Here is an 18,320-nt window from a genome sequence, read left to right as displayed (position 1 = left end):
AATTATAGGCATGCACCACCACACCTGGCTAATTTTTGTAGTTTTAGTAGAGACAGGGTTTCACTGTGTTGACCAGGCTGGTCTTGAACTCCTGGCCTCAAAGGACCTGCCCACCTTGGCTTCCTAAAATCCTGGGATTACAGGCGTGAGCCACCATGCCTGGTCCTGTACCTCTTCTTATCCTTTAGAAAGCCGTTTTCTTGATGCTGTCATTAACCACTTCATCCTGAGAGATACTCGCCTCTCTGTACTTTCCCCAGCATAATCGATCCCTCCATGTGATTTCAGCAAACAGGCCATAAGAACATGAACTTAGACAATTTTTCTTTGGCCTTTGGTTTTAAACTTATTTTGTTAGATCCTTACTCGTTGGCAAGGAATTCTCCACCACAGTCATATACCCTGAGACTTCAAATGTTATAAAATCAGCTCAGCTCCTCTGGACATTTAAATTTCCCAGTACTGCTTCAGCCTTCCATAAGAGAACCAGCACCTGCTTTTGGCCCAGCAAAAACCCTAAGACAGGGAAAGATAGGCCTTCCCTGACTGAAGAAGGGAAAAACACAAAGAACAAAAAAGACAATACAAGATCTTTTTCTGTCCAGATTCTTTTATGTAGTAGCCAAATGCAAATTACAGCCTCAATCCAAGCTAAAGACTGTTAGACATTTTAATTGGAATCTGAGGTATTGAGCCAGGCCTCAGAATTGTCAACATCTCATTACATGGACCCCGTTTTATGAAATGAGACCAAGTTCAACAAAATTGCAGTTGTGATCAACACATTTCTGAATGTAATTGAGAAATATAATAAATCAGGAGAACAGAGTTCTGTCCCTAATGCTTTTCCACTGATACAAAGAAACATTTATCAAGTGCCAAAAACATTCATAAAAATTAACTAAGGAAACATACGTGGAGCTTTAATTATGAATTATAAAGTAGCGGGATTTGAGAGATTGAGAAAAAGTTATTAAAAACAGAAGATCCAGTCCATCTTCACAATAAGAGTAAGCAAAGGTGGTTTCATCTTGGGTTCAGAAATAAGAAATCAGTGAAGCTAAATTGTAGCTCTCAAGAGGAAACTAGACATAAGATACTTAGAGAAAGGAGGAGGCCCCTTCCTCATCTACTGTATTCCAGCTCCTCAGAAGGAGGAAAGAAGGAATCCACTGCACAAAGGGAAGGCTCTTGAAAATCCTGTTCTGAGGGGTCATTTTTAGGGCGTTGACAAGTTCCCTGGAAAGGATGTTCCCTTCTTTGGGATATCAATTCAGACCTTTAAGTGTCTGTTGAAAGACAGAAAGGAGGAAGGAGTCATACACAAATAGATGAATTAACTCATGGTCGGGATTTTCTAACAGTTCAGTCCTTCTTTCTCCTCTCCTGTGGCTTCTTTCTCCTCTCCTGTGATTATCTATCTCCAGGCAAGAAAAAAAAAAAAGACAACAGTGGCTCCCCTAAATTCTCCCATCAGGAAGAATTACACACACAGGTAAAATGTGACACAGATACCATACACCTCTATAAAGGAATACCTGAGGCTGGCTAATTTATAAAGAGAAGAGGTGTATTTGACTCATGGTTCTACAGGATGTACAAGAAGCATGGTGCCAGCACCAGCATCTGAAAAAGACCTCAGGATGCTTCCACTCATGTCTGAAGATGAAGGGAGCTGGTGTGCAGATATTACATGACAAGATAGAGAAAGCAAGAGAAGACAGAGGCACCAGGATCTTTTTTTTTTTTTTTCTTTTTTTTTTTGAGACAGAGTTTTGCTGTGTCACCCAGGCTGGAGTGCTGTGGCACGATCTCGGCTCACTGCAACTTCCACCTCCTGGGTTTAAGTGAGGTGGAAACCCCTCCTGGGTTTCTCCTGCCTCAGCCTCCCAAATAGCTGGGACTACAGGTGCATGCCACCACGCTCAGCTAATTTTTTTTTTTTTTTTTTTTTGAGACGGAGTTTCACTCTTGTTGCCCAGGTTAGAGTGTAATGGCGTGATCTCAGCAACCTCTGCCTCCTGGGTTCGAGAGATTCTCCTGGCTCAGCCTCCCAAGTAGCTGGGATTACAGGTACCCGTCACCATGCCTGGCTAATTTTCACCATATTGGCCAGGCTGGTCTACTGACCTCAAGCAATCTGCCCACCTCAGCACCCAAAATACTGGGATTACAGGCGTGAACCACTGTGCCCAGCCCAGGCTCTTTTCAACAACCAGTTCTCGTGGGAACTAAGAGTGAGAACTCACTTCCTTGAAAATGGTACCAAGTCATTCACCATGGGGGAGAGCTCCACCTCCATAATCCAAACATCTCCCCGCAGGCCCCTGCTCCAACACTGGGGATCAAATTTCAACATGAGACTTGGCGAGGTCTCCAGATCCAAGCCACAGCAGTCAGGTGCTGCTCTAAGTATGTTACATTTATTACCTCATTTCATCCTCACAACTCTTAGGAGGTTAAGTGGTATTATCACCGCTGTTGTGCAAACGAAAAAATTGAGAAACAGAGAAGTAAAACATATCTCAAGGGCATACAGCTAGGAAACAGCAAAGCCAAAATTGAACCAAATGTCTGGTCTCAAAGCCTGTGCGGTATTAAAATGGTTCCCACTGACCTTTTTACAGATGAGAAAACTGATTCTAAGAGGTTAAAATTTGCCTACTGTTATGCCAATCAATGGGTCCTGAAGTAGAACATAAACCCAAGCCTAATTTCAATGCTGGGAACAACCATATTGCCAGTGCAGCAGTCGGGAGACAGGGGAAAGAGGGCCCAACAGTGTTGCAGGAAGTCAGGGACCCCGAACAGAGGGACCGGCTGAAGCCATGGCAGAAGAACATACATTGTGAAGATTTCATGGACATTTATTAGTTCCCCAAATTAATACTTTTATAATTTCTTATGCCTGTCTTTACTGCAACCTCTGAACATAAATTATGAAGATTTCATGGACATTTATCACTTCCCCAATCAATACTCTTGTAATTTCCTATGCCTGTCTTTAGTTTAATCTCTTAATCTGTCATCTTCATAAGCTGAAGATGTATATCACCTTAGGACCCTATGATGATTGCGTTAACTGCACAAATTGTTTGTAGAGCATGTGTGTTTGAACAATATTAAATCTGGGCACCTTAAGAACAGGATAACAGCGATTTTCAGGGAACAAGGGATATAACCTTAAAGTCTGGCTGCCTGTGGGCCAGGCAGGACAGAGCTATATTTCTCTTATTACCGAAAACAGGTAAGAGAAATATCGCTGAATTCTTTCCCCAGTGAGGAATATTAATAATTAACAGCCCTGGGAAAAGAATGCATTCCCAGAGGAGGCCTCTGAAATGGCCACCCAGGAGTGTCTGCCTTATGCAGATGTAGATAGGGATGAAACATGCCCTACTCTCCTTTAGCGCTACTAGGCTTGCTAGGATTAGAAAATTCCAGCCTGGCAAATTCTAGTCGGACGGGTTCTCTGTTCTTGAACCCTGTTAAAATGTTTATCAATGACAATGCGTACACAGTGGGACGTGGAAGTTCATTAGTGATTTGAGTTTCACCCTGACCTTGTGATCTCACCCTGACTTTCTGCCTTGTGATCTTTTGTTGCCCTTGAAGCGTGTGATCTCTGTGACCCACACCCTATTCGTACACTCCCTTCCTTTTGAAAATTGCTAATAAAAACTTGCTGGTTTTATGGCTCAGGGGGCATCACGGAACCTACCAACATGTGATGTCTTCCCTGGACACCCAGCTTTAAAATTTCTCTCTTTTGTACTCTTTCCCTTTATTTCTCAGACCAGCCGACACTTAGGGAAATAGAAAAGAACCTACATGAATTATTGGGGGTGGGTTCCCCTGACACAACGGTTGAAAGAAAAATCTTTGGCCGGGGGAGGTGGCTCACTCCTGTAATCCCAGCACTTTGCGAGGCCAAGGCAGGTGGATCACTTGAGGTCAGGAGTTTGAGACCAGCCTGGCCAACATACTGAAACCCTGTCTCTACTAAAAACACAAAAATGAGCCAGGTGTGGTAGTGGGCACCTGTAATCCCAGCTACTCAGGAGGTTGAGGCAGGAGAATCACTTGAACCTGGGAGGCGGAGGTTGCCATGAGCTGAGATTGAACCACTAGACTCTAGCCTGGGTGACGGAGTAAGACTCTGTCTCCAAGAAAAAAAATAGAAAAAAAGAAAAGAAGAAAGAAAGAAAGGAAAGAAAGAGAAAGAGAGAGAGAAAGAGACAGAGGGAGGAAGGAAGGGAGGGAGGAAAGGAGGGAGGGAGGAAGGAAAGAAGGAAGGAAGGAATTCGAAAGCAGTGGGTTGAAGAGCAGGGATTTAAAAAAACAGCAAGCCACAGAAAAGCTTTATTAGAGGCTAATACCTTCTGATGAAGGAACTATACATCTAGAAATTAGACCCTGAATTTGTAGGTCATTTGTCGATTGTTCTTAGATATTAAAACCCTAATGTGAATTAGTTTTTCAGATTAGCTAGTTACCCCAACATAGCAATGTCAATAAGGAAAGAAGAAGTTTGAGGGCATTTCACCTTTTAACCAGGGAAGGCCAGACCCTTGCTAAGCTTTGAGAATGGGTGAGAATAAATCATGGAAAGAAGATAAGAGGTAGAAACAAAGGAAAAACATAAAACCAACCAGTTATACACCTTAGCTTGTTCTCTAATTTTGCCCCTTCTAACTATGCCACCCACTCAAAGCCTTTATCCTAAGTTTTTTCCAGTCCTAAGGGCCCTTTCATTTCTGTCACCTTCTCCCTTTACCGTCTTCCCACCAAGAACATCCTCTAATTAACCATCACAATGAATCTGCTTTCTTTTCCAGCACTGATCTCTCTGATCTTCTCCTCCCTACACTGTTGACTGGGTATGGAGGTTTGAACTAGGTTACTGATAACACTGGGAGCTGCTGGCCTGGAAATCCTGAGTTCAGCCCAGCGACAGTTTGTGGCCTGGGATTCCTCCTGGGCCCAAGCAAACAGCAGAAGAACTATTCACTCCACAGCTGTCAGAGGCTTTCTTTTTTTTTTTTTTTTTTTCTTTTTCAGTAAATTCCTGAGAACATTTAAGTTGTTGTGATGGTTAATATTGAGTGTCAACTTGATTGGACTGAAGGATGCAAAGTATTGCTCCTGGGTGTGTCTGTGAGGGTGCTGCCAAAGGAGATTAACATTTGCGTCAGTGGACTGGGAAAGGCAGACCCACCCTCAATCTGGATGGGCACAATCTAATCAGCTGCCAGCACAACCAGAATAAAAGTAGGCAGAAAAACGTGGAAAGACTAGTCTGGTTTAGTCTTCTGGCCTACATCTTTCCCCTGTGCTGGATGCTTCCTGCCCTCGAACATTGGACTCCAAGTTCTTCAGCTTTGGGACTCAGACTGCCTTCTTTGCTCCTCAGCTTGCAGACGGCCTATTGTGGGATCTCACCTTGTGATTGTGAGTCAGAACTCCTTAATAAACTCCCTTTTATATATACATCTATCCTATTGGTTCTGTCCCTCTAGAGAACCCTGACTAATACAATTGTGTTACAGGATGGGCTGTGGCCAAAACAAAACAAAGCAAAACAGAACATGGAGTAGGAAGACAGAATAGGGTCTCTGCCTGCCCTCATGGGAACAGGTTTCCCCTTGGTCGTCTACCAGGCACGGTACAAAGGCCATGTGGACTCCCTGGCCTCTGAACAGAATGCAGTGGCACTCCCATGCTGGAGACTGAAGTCCAGAGTTATGCAGAGGAAGAAAATCTCTCGGAAGAGAGAAAATTTCCAAATTACGGTACATTTGAAACACTCGTGGCCATAAATCATAAACTTCAGTATTGAAAAGCCTCATTTGAAATCACACGAGTCGTAAAAGGAGTTCTCATATTTAGATAAGGATTATCTGGCTTCCAAGCATCTTCTTTCCCCAATTTCAATCAGTTCTCCACGCTATCACTTTAAAACCAGGCCCAAGTTTTCACCTTTTAGCACCTTCCCTAATTCTAACGATTTTATAATTTTTCCAAAAATCTATTTGACTTAAGAGCAGAAATGCTACTTTATTTATATGTTGTTTATACTCTCTCCCACTTCTAAAATTACTTTGAGGATCACACCCCACTGAGCACTGTGGCTTTTTGAATTTGTTAACCCTTTCTTAGATGTTAAGGTACACTTATAGTATAGCAAGTGACAGGAAGAAAGGAAACAGCTTGTTGTTGCTGTTGGTTTTTGTTTGTTTGTTTGTTTGTTTTTTGAGACAGAGTCTCGCTCTGTCGCCCAGGCTGGAGTGCAGTGGCCGGATCTCAGCTCACTGCAAGCTCCGCCTCCCGGGTTTACGCCATTCTCCTGCCTCAGCCTCCCGAGTAGCTGGGACTACAGGCGCCCGCCACCTCGCCCAGCTAGTTTTTTGTATTTTTTAGTAGAGACGGGGTTTCACCGGGTTAGCCAGGATGGTCTTGATCTCCTGACCTCGTGATCCGCCCGTATCGGCCTCCCAAAGTGCTGGGATTACAGGCTTGAGCCACCGCGCCCGGCCTGTTGCTGTTGTTTTTAAGGAGGTGAATGAAGCATCAATACAGCACCTCAGAACGACAATAAAAGAGCATTCGATGTATATGAGCCTCACATTACAACTTAGCCATACACTGCTAGTGGGTATATAAATAATACAATTTATCTCGAAAGCAATTTGATAGCACACGTCAGGAGCCTTCACAATGTTCATGTATAGCCTTTAGCCCAGCACATAGATTTTAGAGATCCAGTTTAAGATAAGAAACAAGAAGTTACCCCATTTTTTTTTAAAAATATAGACAAGGTACCTAAGACAACCTAAACCACACAAATAAGGAAATGGTTACATAAATTATTGGACATCTACATGCCATCTGCCTGGTTATGTCCGTAAGGCCACACATAATGCTTGATACATGCTAACATCTCAGGAAATATTTAATAAACTTATGATCAAATGAAATAAAATGTAGCTAGGAAAATGTTTTCAAAGAGTATTAAAGTGTATGAGGAAATAAGCATGATTCTATCTTGAAAAATAGTAAAAAGATTGAAAGGAAATATACTAATGTTGACAAAGGTCAACTCTAATTGATTTAAGTAATTTTTTCTTATTAACATTTCTACTCTGGAAACTGTTCTTATGTCCTGAATGAATGGACATGATCTGTATTTCAAAGTCAGCTAATCTGTGATTTATTTCAAATCAATTCAATTATACTTACGTAATTTATGTACATAAGCTTATGTAACTCCATTCACACAGTAACTTCAGGAAAAATATATTATAGAGATTAATTCTCAGTCTTCTACCACATCAGACAACTGAATTAAGGATATTTTAGCACCCACTCCCTTCAAAGAATCATGAAAGATATCCATTAATCTTCACAATGCCTTACATAATTAGGAAAATGAAAACTTTCTGACTTTCCATTCACAAAATAAACATTTACTTACTCATATTGATCTAAGTTGTTTGATTTCTTTCCCGTTACATAATTACTTGGGATATATCCTTCATTCCTAGAAATAAGAAAAGTACTTTAGATAAACTAAGATTACTTTACTGGGAGGTTATTAAAAGAAAGAACGATTATTGCCTTTTGAAATAAAGCCTAATATTGCTTAAAGCTTATAAGAAAGACTAGCTGACCCTTCAAAATTCAGTATCTGTAATTCATCTGACATTTTACAAAGTACTTTCACTTTTGGTCCCCACAAAAATTCTGGGGTAGGCAGGCATTATTGTACCCATTTTCCAGCGGGGAAACTAAAGCTTAGAAAGATTATGGGATTTTTTTCCCCAAGGTCCTAAAGTTAGCCAGCAACAGGACCAGAACTCGAACTCTGGACTTGTGACTAGGTCCTGTGCTCCTCCAACATTCCACAATACTTCTCCAGAATTCACAATTTTGGTGATATGTGTTAAAGAAACCACTAATTCAGAAAAGTCAAAGTGCTGGATTAAAAACACCCACCACTCTAATACCTCAATAGTTCTTATAGAATAGTTTCTCAAAGGATAACTCCTGGCCTTTGGGTCATTATCACTTGGGGCACTTGCTAAAACAGCACATTCTTGGGTCATAACCCAATCAATGCAAATTGAGAAGACCTATGTCAGGTCAAAAAAGGTCCGATTTTACCCCAAATGACTTTTACACACATCACAACTGAAGATGCACTCTCAGGTCAGTAGGAGCTCAGGTTTTCAGCATAAGAAAAGAGAGACACATATAAAATTTAAAAATTGAGTAGAAACCTTATAATCTTAAATTTGAATTTAAAGTATTAGTAAGAACTCATAATACACACACACACACACACACACACACACGTGTACATATAGGTAGCTCCGTTGCACTGAGAAAGGCCTAGAAGGAATGGCAATCCAGCAGCAATTAGAATCTTAGCATCACCACTGTCTCTATATACCATTTGTGACTAAAAGGAGCCAGTCCTCCTTAGAAAAATGTCAAATTGTGTCCAGGTGCGGTTGCTCACGCCTGTAATCCTAGCACTTTGGGAGGCCAAGGCAGGCAGATCACTTGAGGCCAGGAATTCGAGACCAGCCTGGCGAAACCCTGTCTCTACTAAAAAATACAAAAATTAGCTGGGCATGGTGGAACATGCCTATAACCCCAGCTACTTCGGAGGCCGAGGCACAAGAATCACTTGAACCTGGGAGGCGGATGTTGAAGTGAGCCGAGATCGCGCCACTGCACTCCAGCCTGGGAGACAGAACGAGACTCCGTCTCAAAAAAAAAGAAAATAAAAATGTCAAATTGTAAGTTTGGCCCCCCCAAAAAATACAAGATAACTCGAGTCATTTCATTGAGCCAGAAAGTAGGAAAGAAAAACTAACAGGGTCCTCTACCAAAAACAGCTACCATCGACCTAAAATTGGCCAATTCAAGCAAAAAGAATAATGTTGGCAATGGATTGGAACCAAATATATAAGTATCCATAATAACACTAAAAATAAACTGTTGGTTACCATTGTTATTACAAGAGAAAGCTCAGTCATCAATTCATTATTTGGAAAATCAGTAAAAGTTTAAGAATCCAAATTTCATCTTTCCTTTCCTTCATGAACTACATGAATTGGTAGATGAGGCAGTTCTTCTTTAGAGAACTAGTAAATGCAGATGGAATGACAAAATTAGGAAATCACCATTTTGTAATCCCTAATGAAATAATGACTCTAAGAAAGAATCATTAATGAACTCCCAAATCATCAGGGTAAACACCGATAAGAACTTTATGACAGAGGAACAAGGCAGACACCTGAACCACTAAGCAATCTTAGCATTATTAAAAGTAGGACAGCCAGATATCACCTTCTAATGTGATCAAGACTCTAGCTCTACTTGCCAGTTCATAAGAAATACAAGAAACACAGGCATAGTAAGTGACAGCACAAGAAAACAATACATTTAATCTAGATTATGGCTCATTTTAGTGTTAAATTACTTGCTTTCATCAATAAATCAAAAATGTAGAATAAGAGAAACATAAGAGATATATTAACCAAAATGCAGTGTGTGGGTTCTGATTTGAACAAATCAACCGTAAAAATAAGTATTAGCACTAATCAGGGGAAACTGGAATTACATCATTAGTTCCATCCTTACACGTGGGCCAGAGAAGCTCTTGCTCTGACCCCACACTTTTGAGAGCTCTGTGAAAGTGCATATTCCCTCTAACCTACGTTCCCATGCTCCTTTCTAGGTAACTAGGACCCCAGAATTCCCTGCTCATTTCCAAGGCCTACATGGGCCTTCTACTGGGTCCATCTTCCAAAAAACAAATTGGGCTGGCTGGCCATGTGCATTCCCTTTCACTGGGGCTGAAGGTGTGGCCATGATGGGGGATAGCTTTTGCAAGCCACGTGGTAAGAGTATGGGTTTACAGGTTGGAAGATCCATATGGTACACAAGAGACAGAGCCAGGGCAGGAGGGAAGAAAGAAGAAAGGTAGCCCCCCAAAGCCAGCTTTCCATGCACTACAACATTCTGGCAGAGTTCTAAATCCAAACCATGCCTTTCTTGTCACTATGAAAGGGTATTTGTCAAGTTAGAGGATAAAGTTTGTTAGCTTGATTTATAACTTCTAAATACTTAGATAAATGTTATGTGGATTTTCATTTGTAATCTTCCTCCAGGTCCAAAAATATTAAGGGAAAGTCTACAGATGATCTTATTTAAAATACTATGATTAAGAATGATAATGATGAAACTATTCACAATAGCAAAGACTTGGAACCAACCCAAATGTCCATCGATGACAGACTGGATTAAGAAAATGTGGCACATATATACCATGGAATACTATGCAGCCATAAAAAAGGATGAGTTCATGTCCTTTGTAGGGACATGGATGAAGCTGGAAACCATCATTCTCGGCAAACTATCACAAGAACAGAAAACCAAACACCGCATGTTCTCACTCATAGGTGGGAGTTGAACAATGGAACACTTGGACACAGGAAGGGGAACATCACACACTGGGGCCTGTCATGGGGAGCGGGGAGGGGGGAGGGATAGCATTAGGAGATATACCTAATGTAAATGACGAGTTACTGGGTGCAGCACACCAACATGGCACATGTATACATATGTAACAAACCTGCACATTGTGCACATGTACCCTAGAACATAAAGTATAATTTAAAAAAAAGACCAAAACACTTCTAATATTAAACATTGTAACAAATGTGAGCTATACATATGTATAAGAAAGATTAATAAAAAGAAGATAACTACAAAATAAATAAATAAATAAATAACATTTACGAGGAAAAAAATGATAATGGCGGTTTTTTTTTCTTTTAAGTCTTTAGAATTTAGATTTAGGAGTGAAATAACATGATGACTTGAATTTACTTTTAAATATTCTAGAAAAAAAGGAAGGATTTAGACTGGCAAATGTTAGTCATTTTTGAAGTCAAGCAACAAGAGATTCCATTATACTATTATATACTTTTTGGACGTCTGAAAATTTCTACAACAAAAAAAATTAAAAATAGAAATCAATCTTACACAGCATCTGATAAAGAGAAGCCGTGACAGCCTTCTTGTAAACATGGAATAAAAGGTTAAGAGTTGCAAATAAGTTAATAATGCACAGCAAAACAGCACTCAGATATGCACCATGCCTAGGAATCAAGCAGAAGAGAACGATCCTGCCTAAACCAGAAGTTTCCACTGCTTCTCCAGAAGTGAAATGAGGAACAGCGACTTAAAATTGGGACTGGGGCTGGGACGTGAGAAGGCAGGTAGAAGAAGAGTGTTCTCTGGCAGGACAAAAACTTCTCCTCTTCTCATCCACTGGAACTCAGAGTATAAGTGGGATTGTACTATAGCGGTAAACAGAGGATACAGAGTTTGCTTATGAAGCCTGCAAGATACTCATACCCTATAGTTACCTCTATCTGCCCATACATTTATCAATGATAGGGTTGAAAGGACTGTTTTCTTTAAATCCTAAATTATCTTGTACAAAAAAAAAAAAAGCTTGCTGTTTAATTTCCTGCATGTACATATGTATCTATTTTATATATATATGCACCCAAACACATGCACACACACATAGACACACACATACATATATATATATTCTTTTACTCCTCCATATATTCATGGAGACAGAGAGAGAGAAAAAAGTGAGAAGAGGCTTCATTACACTGTGTATGTGTATGCATACACACACACACACTCATGTGTACATATAGAGAGAGAAAAAGTCTAAGAAAAAATGACAATAAACTATGTCTTAGAAAGATCTAAGATTACTTACTTATGGCAGGTGGGGACAAAATATAAAATTTAATTTCCCTCAAGGTCAAAATAATCAAATTAAACATGTATCAGATGAGAAAGAGACCAACGTATTCTAACTTTTGAAAAGAAGTGATTGTTCAATTTGCATTTATTGAGGGACCACTAAGAAAGGACTGTGTTACTACAAAGTAATAAGGTGTGCTTCCATTTATGGCTGGTGGAATAAGTCTCATTACACGATAGTTACGACTCGTCTTCTTCTCACTCAACACTTGACTCCCACCCACCCACTGCATGTCACACACAGAGAGGGAATACTTACCCATATTTATCCCTTGCTCTCCACCAATGAACATCATTCTTTTCTAAAATGAGATATTCTTGGCCTCTCTCTAATCTGAGATCATGTCCTTCTGTCGCTTGGAAATCATACATGGCTACAACGATTTCTTCACTATTATCTTCTTCCAGTGGAATTGGTGGGGGAGGCCTTCGCTAAACAAGGAAGATAACATTTGAAGATTTAGTCTTCTATATGAAACTGATCATGAATCAAAATGCTAAATGAGTCATACTTCACCACAGAATAAAGTAGAAACCTCAAGTCTACTTACTGTAATCCAACAAACTCTCATGAAGAAGAGTATTGTAATTCCTGTTTCATAACTAAGGTAACAATGATTTAAGTAACCCACTCAAAGTCACTCATATCAGATGAGGTCTTGACTGGGTCCAAAGTGCATGTTTTCTCCACTATACCCCACTCCTGAAAGGCATATCATTATATCAGTGAAGTCACTTCTTTGTCACACTGTGGTCTTAAGACTGAACTATTTCTCTAAAGTCCCACTCCTCTTAATACAACTCGTTAAGTGGAAATAGAGGCAAAATGCCAGATGATAACAGGATCTCCAATGATAAAATCTCATACAATTAAATTGGTATTATTTGACACCACAAAAAATTGAAATAAGCTACAGCACATCTGTTTCTGAGATGGTCCTAGGGGCAAAATTGTGTCACATCAATGAATAAACCCCATACTCAATAAGCCACAAACACTATCAAAACTTAAAATGTAAAGATTAACTATCAAAAGCTAAAGACCACCTACCTTCTTTGTTTCTGGTGCTGGAGGTAGTGCTTTTCTTATACCTGAAAATGCCAACAACAAAAACAGGTTAAAATGCTATCTACCAATAATTGAGAAATATAAGATATTGGCAGTTTTAAGGAAAAGTGGGAATTAACACATAGACAAGCAGCACACTCTAACCAACTCTGGTGTATGCTGCTTGTATCTCTATTCTAGAACAGAATTAAAAACTGCTATTATAGCTGGTTTGTATTACTGACTTTCTGAACAGACTATAAATGTCATGTGGATTGAGGCCAGGCCAGTTCTTTGTATTCCCACCACTGCATAAACTGAGGACCCAACAATGCTCATGGAATCAAACGGTACATTGAAATCATGACAACACTGAGAAATTAATCAGCTTTGACTGTCCTTTCCTCTACAGTCCACAGTCCTAGAGTTTTGGCTGACACATGGCTACCCAAGATAAAGACTGTTTCCCAGCTAGGTGTGGCAATGGAACCAAATTCTAATCAAAGGACTCTGTGTACAAATGGGGTGTGCATTTTTAGATCTCATCCCTAAAAGGACTTCCCATGGGCATCTTTGACCCCCTTCTTTCTGCTTCCAGGAAGAGAGAGACTGCTAGAGCTGGAGCAACCTCAGGAACCACTGCAGGAATACCCCCAGCCCCAGATCACCCACCTATCACCTGTGGGTTATTACATGAGACTGAAATAGTTCAAGTCTATTTAAACTATTACAAGACTTAAACTAGTCTACTCTAGTTTAAGTCACTGGAACTTTTTGCAGCAGGTCAGATGGTGCATTCACTAGTACCAAACCTTAAGACATTAAAAAATATATAGGGAACAATAACAGCCTTAGAAACTTGGGCTTCCTCTTTAATGTGCTAAGCTAATGTCAAGATATCCCAAGAGAATCAGGGTGCCAGAACTCATAGAACTGAGGGCTGGATAGACTGAGAAAGTCATCTGCTCTCGTTCATAATACAGCATCCCTGCCAAGTAGTAGTTCTGCTCATATCCAGAAGCTCTGTCACTTCTGAGGGACCCAGTGGGCATTCTGCATGGCACCAGCAGGAAACAGTATATCCAATCATTACTATGGGTGTCCTATTACAGCACTAGTAACTTAACAATCTCCACGTATTTTTAGCTTATGACTAAGGGTCTCTCATTCCCAGGATTTATAAGGGTCTTTGGTGTCAAAATTAACCTTAGACATTGTTGTTCATCTCAACATTTACATATGAGTATCATTATGACATCTTACTGTTCTAACAGACTGAAGCCAGTACTGAAATCCATACTGCTACACCCCATCAAAAGGAGAACAGCCCTAATCAGACTGTGGATGCACTCCTACATGAGGTTTCTAGCTCCACATCTTGGTTTATTTGTTGAAGAACATTAATGCTTTTCAAAGCTGCTGACAGTGCCACATTAGGCTCAAACTTTCAATGGATTCATTTTGAACAAGATTCAGTATTGTGATAAAAGCTTCCTAAAATAGACCTTTTGATTCCATGAGAAGTTCCCACTATAACTAAATATAATTTTTCTTAAAAAACACACCTACCCTACATTTACACTGTACTAGAAAGTGTGCTGTACCTAATCAAAACCATGTCACTTTCTTACCATACCAATAATATGTTCATTCTAAGCACAATATAATTATGGAACAAAATGAATACTTACTGCTCTCAAAAAGATTGTATTTTTCACATCCAGGTGCTAATTTTTCAGTTTGTCTACAACACTGATAACTTCCATCTGTCCAGAATTTAGGATGATATTTAATCATAATATTATTGTTGCTCTTTATTTCTGTAATTCACAGATATAGTAATGATTAGTGAAATACAAAAGTGACTACAGAATGTTTCAGTATCAATCATTTCTTATCATTTCAAGTAACAGTATCAATCATTTCTTATTCCTTGGATACTATGTTTACTATAAGAACTCCCTTAGATCATACGACTCAGCATTCAGAAAAGCTCCACAGTTCTCTTTGACCTCTTCTTTATTTGTGTGTGAAGCACCCTTGTTAGCAGAAATGACTGCTGCTACACCAATGATGGATAAAGGCAAAAGTCAACCTGCCACCATTTTGTTCTGCAGGAGAAGCAATGAGGACTATGCAGGACAAATTATCCATTTAAACCCTTCATGAATATGTTATTCCATCCACACCAAATGTTGACTACATGGGCACTTTCTCAGAAAATATCAAATTCTGGGCCAGGCGCAGTGGCTCATGTCTGTAATCCCAGCACTTTGGGAGGCCAAGGAGGGCAGATCACCTGAGGTCAGGAGTTCAAGGCCAGCCTGGCCAACATGGTGAAAGCCTGTCCCTACTAAAAATACAAAAATTAGCCAGGCGTGGTGGTGGGTGCGTGTAATCCCAGCTACTCAGGAGGCTGAGGCAGGAGAATCGCTTGAACCCAGGAGGCGGAGGTTGCAGTGAGCTGAGATCACACCACTGCACTCCAGTCTGGGCGACAGAGTGAAACTTCATCTCAAAAAAAAAAAAAAAAACAAAAAATGAAGACACCAAATTCTGTTATCATAAAAGCTTGTGCTTTATCACCTTCAGATATATTACACATTAAATGAGAGTGTGCTTTTCTTAGAAACGATATGCTACTAGAAAAAAATCAGATTTTAAAAAGGGAAGTTATCTTCAATATGCTGGTATCACAACAACAGCATATCCTTGGAGAAACACTTACTGTAGATTAAGAGATTACAAATGCAATAGATATATTAACTGTATTTCTGTCTGAGTGATAACAGTATTACATCTCCTAAAATTATATACAGAGTAATATTTCATTGTGAGTTTTACCTTCTTTTAACTTCTTCACCCACAGGTCCCTGCTTTGTGGACTAGGTGCAAAAATGTAAAGTGTGTTAGCATCATGAATGACCTAAAATAAAACAAAAGATGGAATTGGTGAGGAGGACTTAGACACAGCACTTCTGTCTAGCACAGAACCCTTGGTACTACAGGCACCAATAAATGATTCTCAAATAACTGAAAGTCAATAACTTCACATCCAGAAAACCCAGATTATTTTCTTACAAAAGCACATGGACTTCTTCATTTCTACATTAAGTAGAATACACATTTTGCAAAGGACCATGTTTTACAGAAGAAAAAATATAAAGGCCAGGATACTTCATTAATCTTAGTATTTCTTTCAATCTAATTAACTGAAGTTCCTTAGATAAATTTGGTGTAACAGAGATTCAGTATTTCTCTAAATAATATTTTAGATGAATGGACTACTCCTTCAGCATCACTCTTACAGCTTCCTTTTGGCACTATCAATAATTGCAGTAGCTAAATGGATTAAGTACCAACTACCCCAGCACTGTGCTGTGTGCTTTACAGACCTTAACTCAATCCTGCCATCAAGGTACGAGTTTTTCTATTTTATAAATGAGAAAATAAAGGCCTACCCAGTCCCCCATTCTTGTGTAACTTCAGCAGGTACCACTCATGCACCACGCACTGCAGATGCTGTCCCCTGATGTTGTACTGCCTCACCCGCCCATCGCCATTTGGCTGGTAATCCAGAAAGCCAGAATTCAGATTCCAGAACCCAGCCTCTTAACCACAGTGCCTTACTTAGAGGTAGTCCTTGGTGGGCAATTAAATAGTGTTATTTTTAACATTTCTAATATTAATAATAAGATAACCCAGGGAAACTAAGCCAGAAATTTTGTCATTTTATTCTTCATGGTCAGTCACGAGGCAGAAAAACGGTCTAGACTGGCTAAAAAGTAATACAAGGCTAGAAACCTCCCTTTGTCATGTCCACACCCACTGCATTGAAAACCAAAACCAAATAGCTCTTTCACTGATAAATGGCTATCACTGACCATATTCAATAGATAATTCCTTCTTGCTCATTTAAATCAAAGGAATGTACTTTTTTTTTTTTTTTTTTTTTTTTTTAGAGACGGGGTCTTGCTCTGTCACCCATGCTGGAAGGCAGTGGTGCAATTACAGCTCACTACAAGCTGCAACCCCTAGGCTCAAGTGATCTTCCCGCCTGAGCCTCCCAAAGTGCTAGGATTACAGGTGTGAGAGCCATGGTAACCAGCCAGAAATGCACTGTAATAGTAATGTGAACACCATAGAACAAATGATGCTATATACCATTCCCGTAAGACACAAAAATGAATCAGACATGAAGCCTATTTCCAAGACAAATACAGAAATACCTTATACAAGACAGAAATGAGCCATGATATCAGACGGATAAAGTGCTAAAAGAGATGTGAAGAGACATGTTTCCTCATTTGCTCTATGATTTTCACATCTATGTGGGCTTGCCCACACAACCAACTCTGTACAAAAGGAACCATGCACCATGAACTACTCATTCTGAATTGACATTGAGATGTCTGGAAAAGACTGCTAGGGCCTTGGACCTTCCAGAAACCTGTAGTGTATTGTAATAACAATTTAATTTATTATAATAACTTACCAAGTCCCTACAATTAGGCTAAGTACTTTACATGCATTGCCTCATATCATCCATACAGCAATCCAGTTCTTTCTTAGTGTTAGAATCCTCATTTTTCAAATGACAAAACCAAAGTGGCTGAGGTTAAGTCATATGAGTAGGATATTTAACCCCCAAATATCCCTTGACTGTTACCCTCCTGGAATCTGCCTTTCCAGACTCCAAGCAGTCTAACTTCCCCACAAAACTCATCTCATGTCAGTATCATGAGCCTTTAAAACTTCCTTAAAGTTTGTTAGACTAGCTAACCTTTTTTGGTTCGACTAGCTAAGCAAAAAAAAAAAAAAAAAACCTAATCCAAATTCAGAGTTTTGATAACTAAAACTATCTTGATATGTTACCTAGCTACCTTGGGGTATTTGTATTTCTATGAGAAGTTTCTAGGAATAGTGCCCTGAGCTCAACTAACAAGCTCCTACTTTTGGCATCTCAGGTTGTTTGGTAGGCTGAAGAGATGTCTGTGGGCCAGTATCTCCCCGAGCAAACTTCAGACCACACCATGTTGGCCTCCTTCTGAGGAAAAGGATCCAGGGAGCTGCGTTTCTCGACGCCTTAAGTCTTGTGCTGAGTCATCCTACCACAGCAGAGGCTGTTGGGGAGGGAAGAGCTTTGCAAACTTCAAGTGCAGAAACCATTTAAACAAGGAGGGAATACTCTCCCTCAGTAACACTACCCACTCGTAGTTACCCACCCTCCTATTTCTATCTTCCATCTACTCATTCATTTATTCCATATACTTATAATAATAGTGTGGTGTAGGAGAAACAGCACAGACAAAAGGTAGACAGATCTGGGTTTGAAGCCCAGGGAAGACATGCCAGCTCCTGAGGATCTCCCAGCTGCCATGAGAATGACTCATCTAGAAAAGCATGAAGG

At 39.9% G+C, this 18,320-nt stretch overlaps 1 protein-coding gene across 4 annotated transcripts in view; it reads right to left on the bottom strand.

Moving 5' to 3' along the window:
* Positions 1–18,320, bottom strand: part of TEC (tec protein tyrosine kinase) — a 140,173-nt gene that overhangs the window by 22,215 nt on the left and 99,638 nt on the right. For all 4 annotated transcript variants that reach the window (XM_030923641.1, XM_030923650.1, XM_030923636.1 and 1 more), the window contains 5 exons: positions 15,755–15,836; positions 14,602–14,730; positions 12,914–12,954; positions 12,122–12,294; positions 7,475–7,540 (listed from right to left, as the gene is read on the bottom strand). In XM_030923641.1, the coding sequence (XP_030779501.1) occupies positions 7,475–7,540; positions 12,122–12,294; positions 12,914–12,954; positions 14,602–14,730; positions 15,755–15,836 (491 nt within the window). The remainder of the gene's footprint in view (positions 1–7,474; positions 7,541–12,121; positions 12,295–12,913; positions 12,955–14,601; positions 14,731–15,754; positions 15,837–18,320) is intronic.

The sequence above is a fragment of the Rhinopithecus roxellana genome, chromosome 2 (genome assembly GCF_007565055.1).
Source record: "Rhinopithecus roxellana isolate Shanxi Qingling chromosome 2, ASM756505v1, whole genome shotgun sequence".
Classification (NCBI taxonomy): Eukaryota; Metazoa; Chordata; class Mammalia; order Primates; family Cercopithecidae; genus Rhinopithecus; species Rhinopithecus roxellana.
This window is presented reverse-complemented; position numbering and strand designations above follow the sequence as displayed.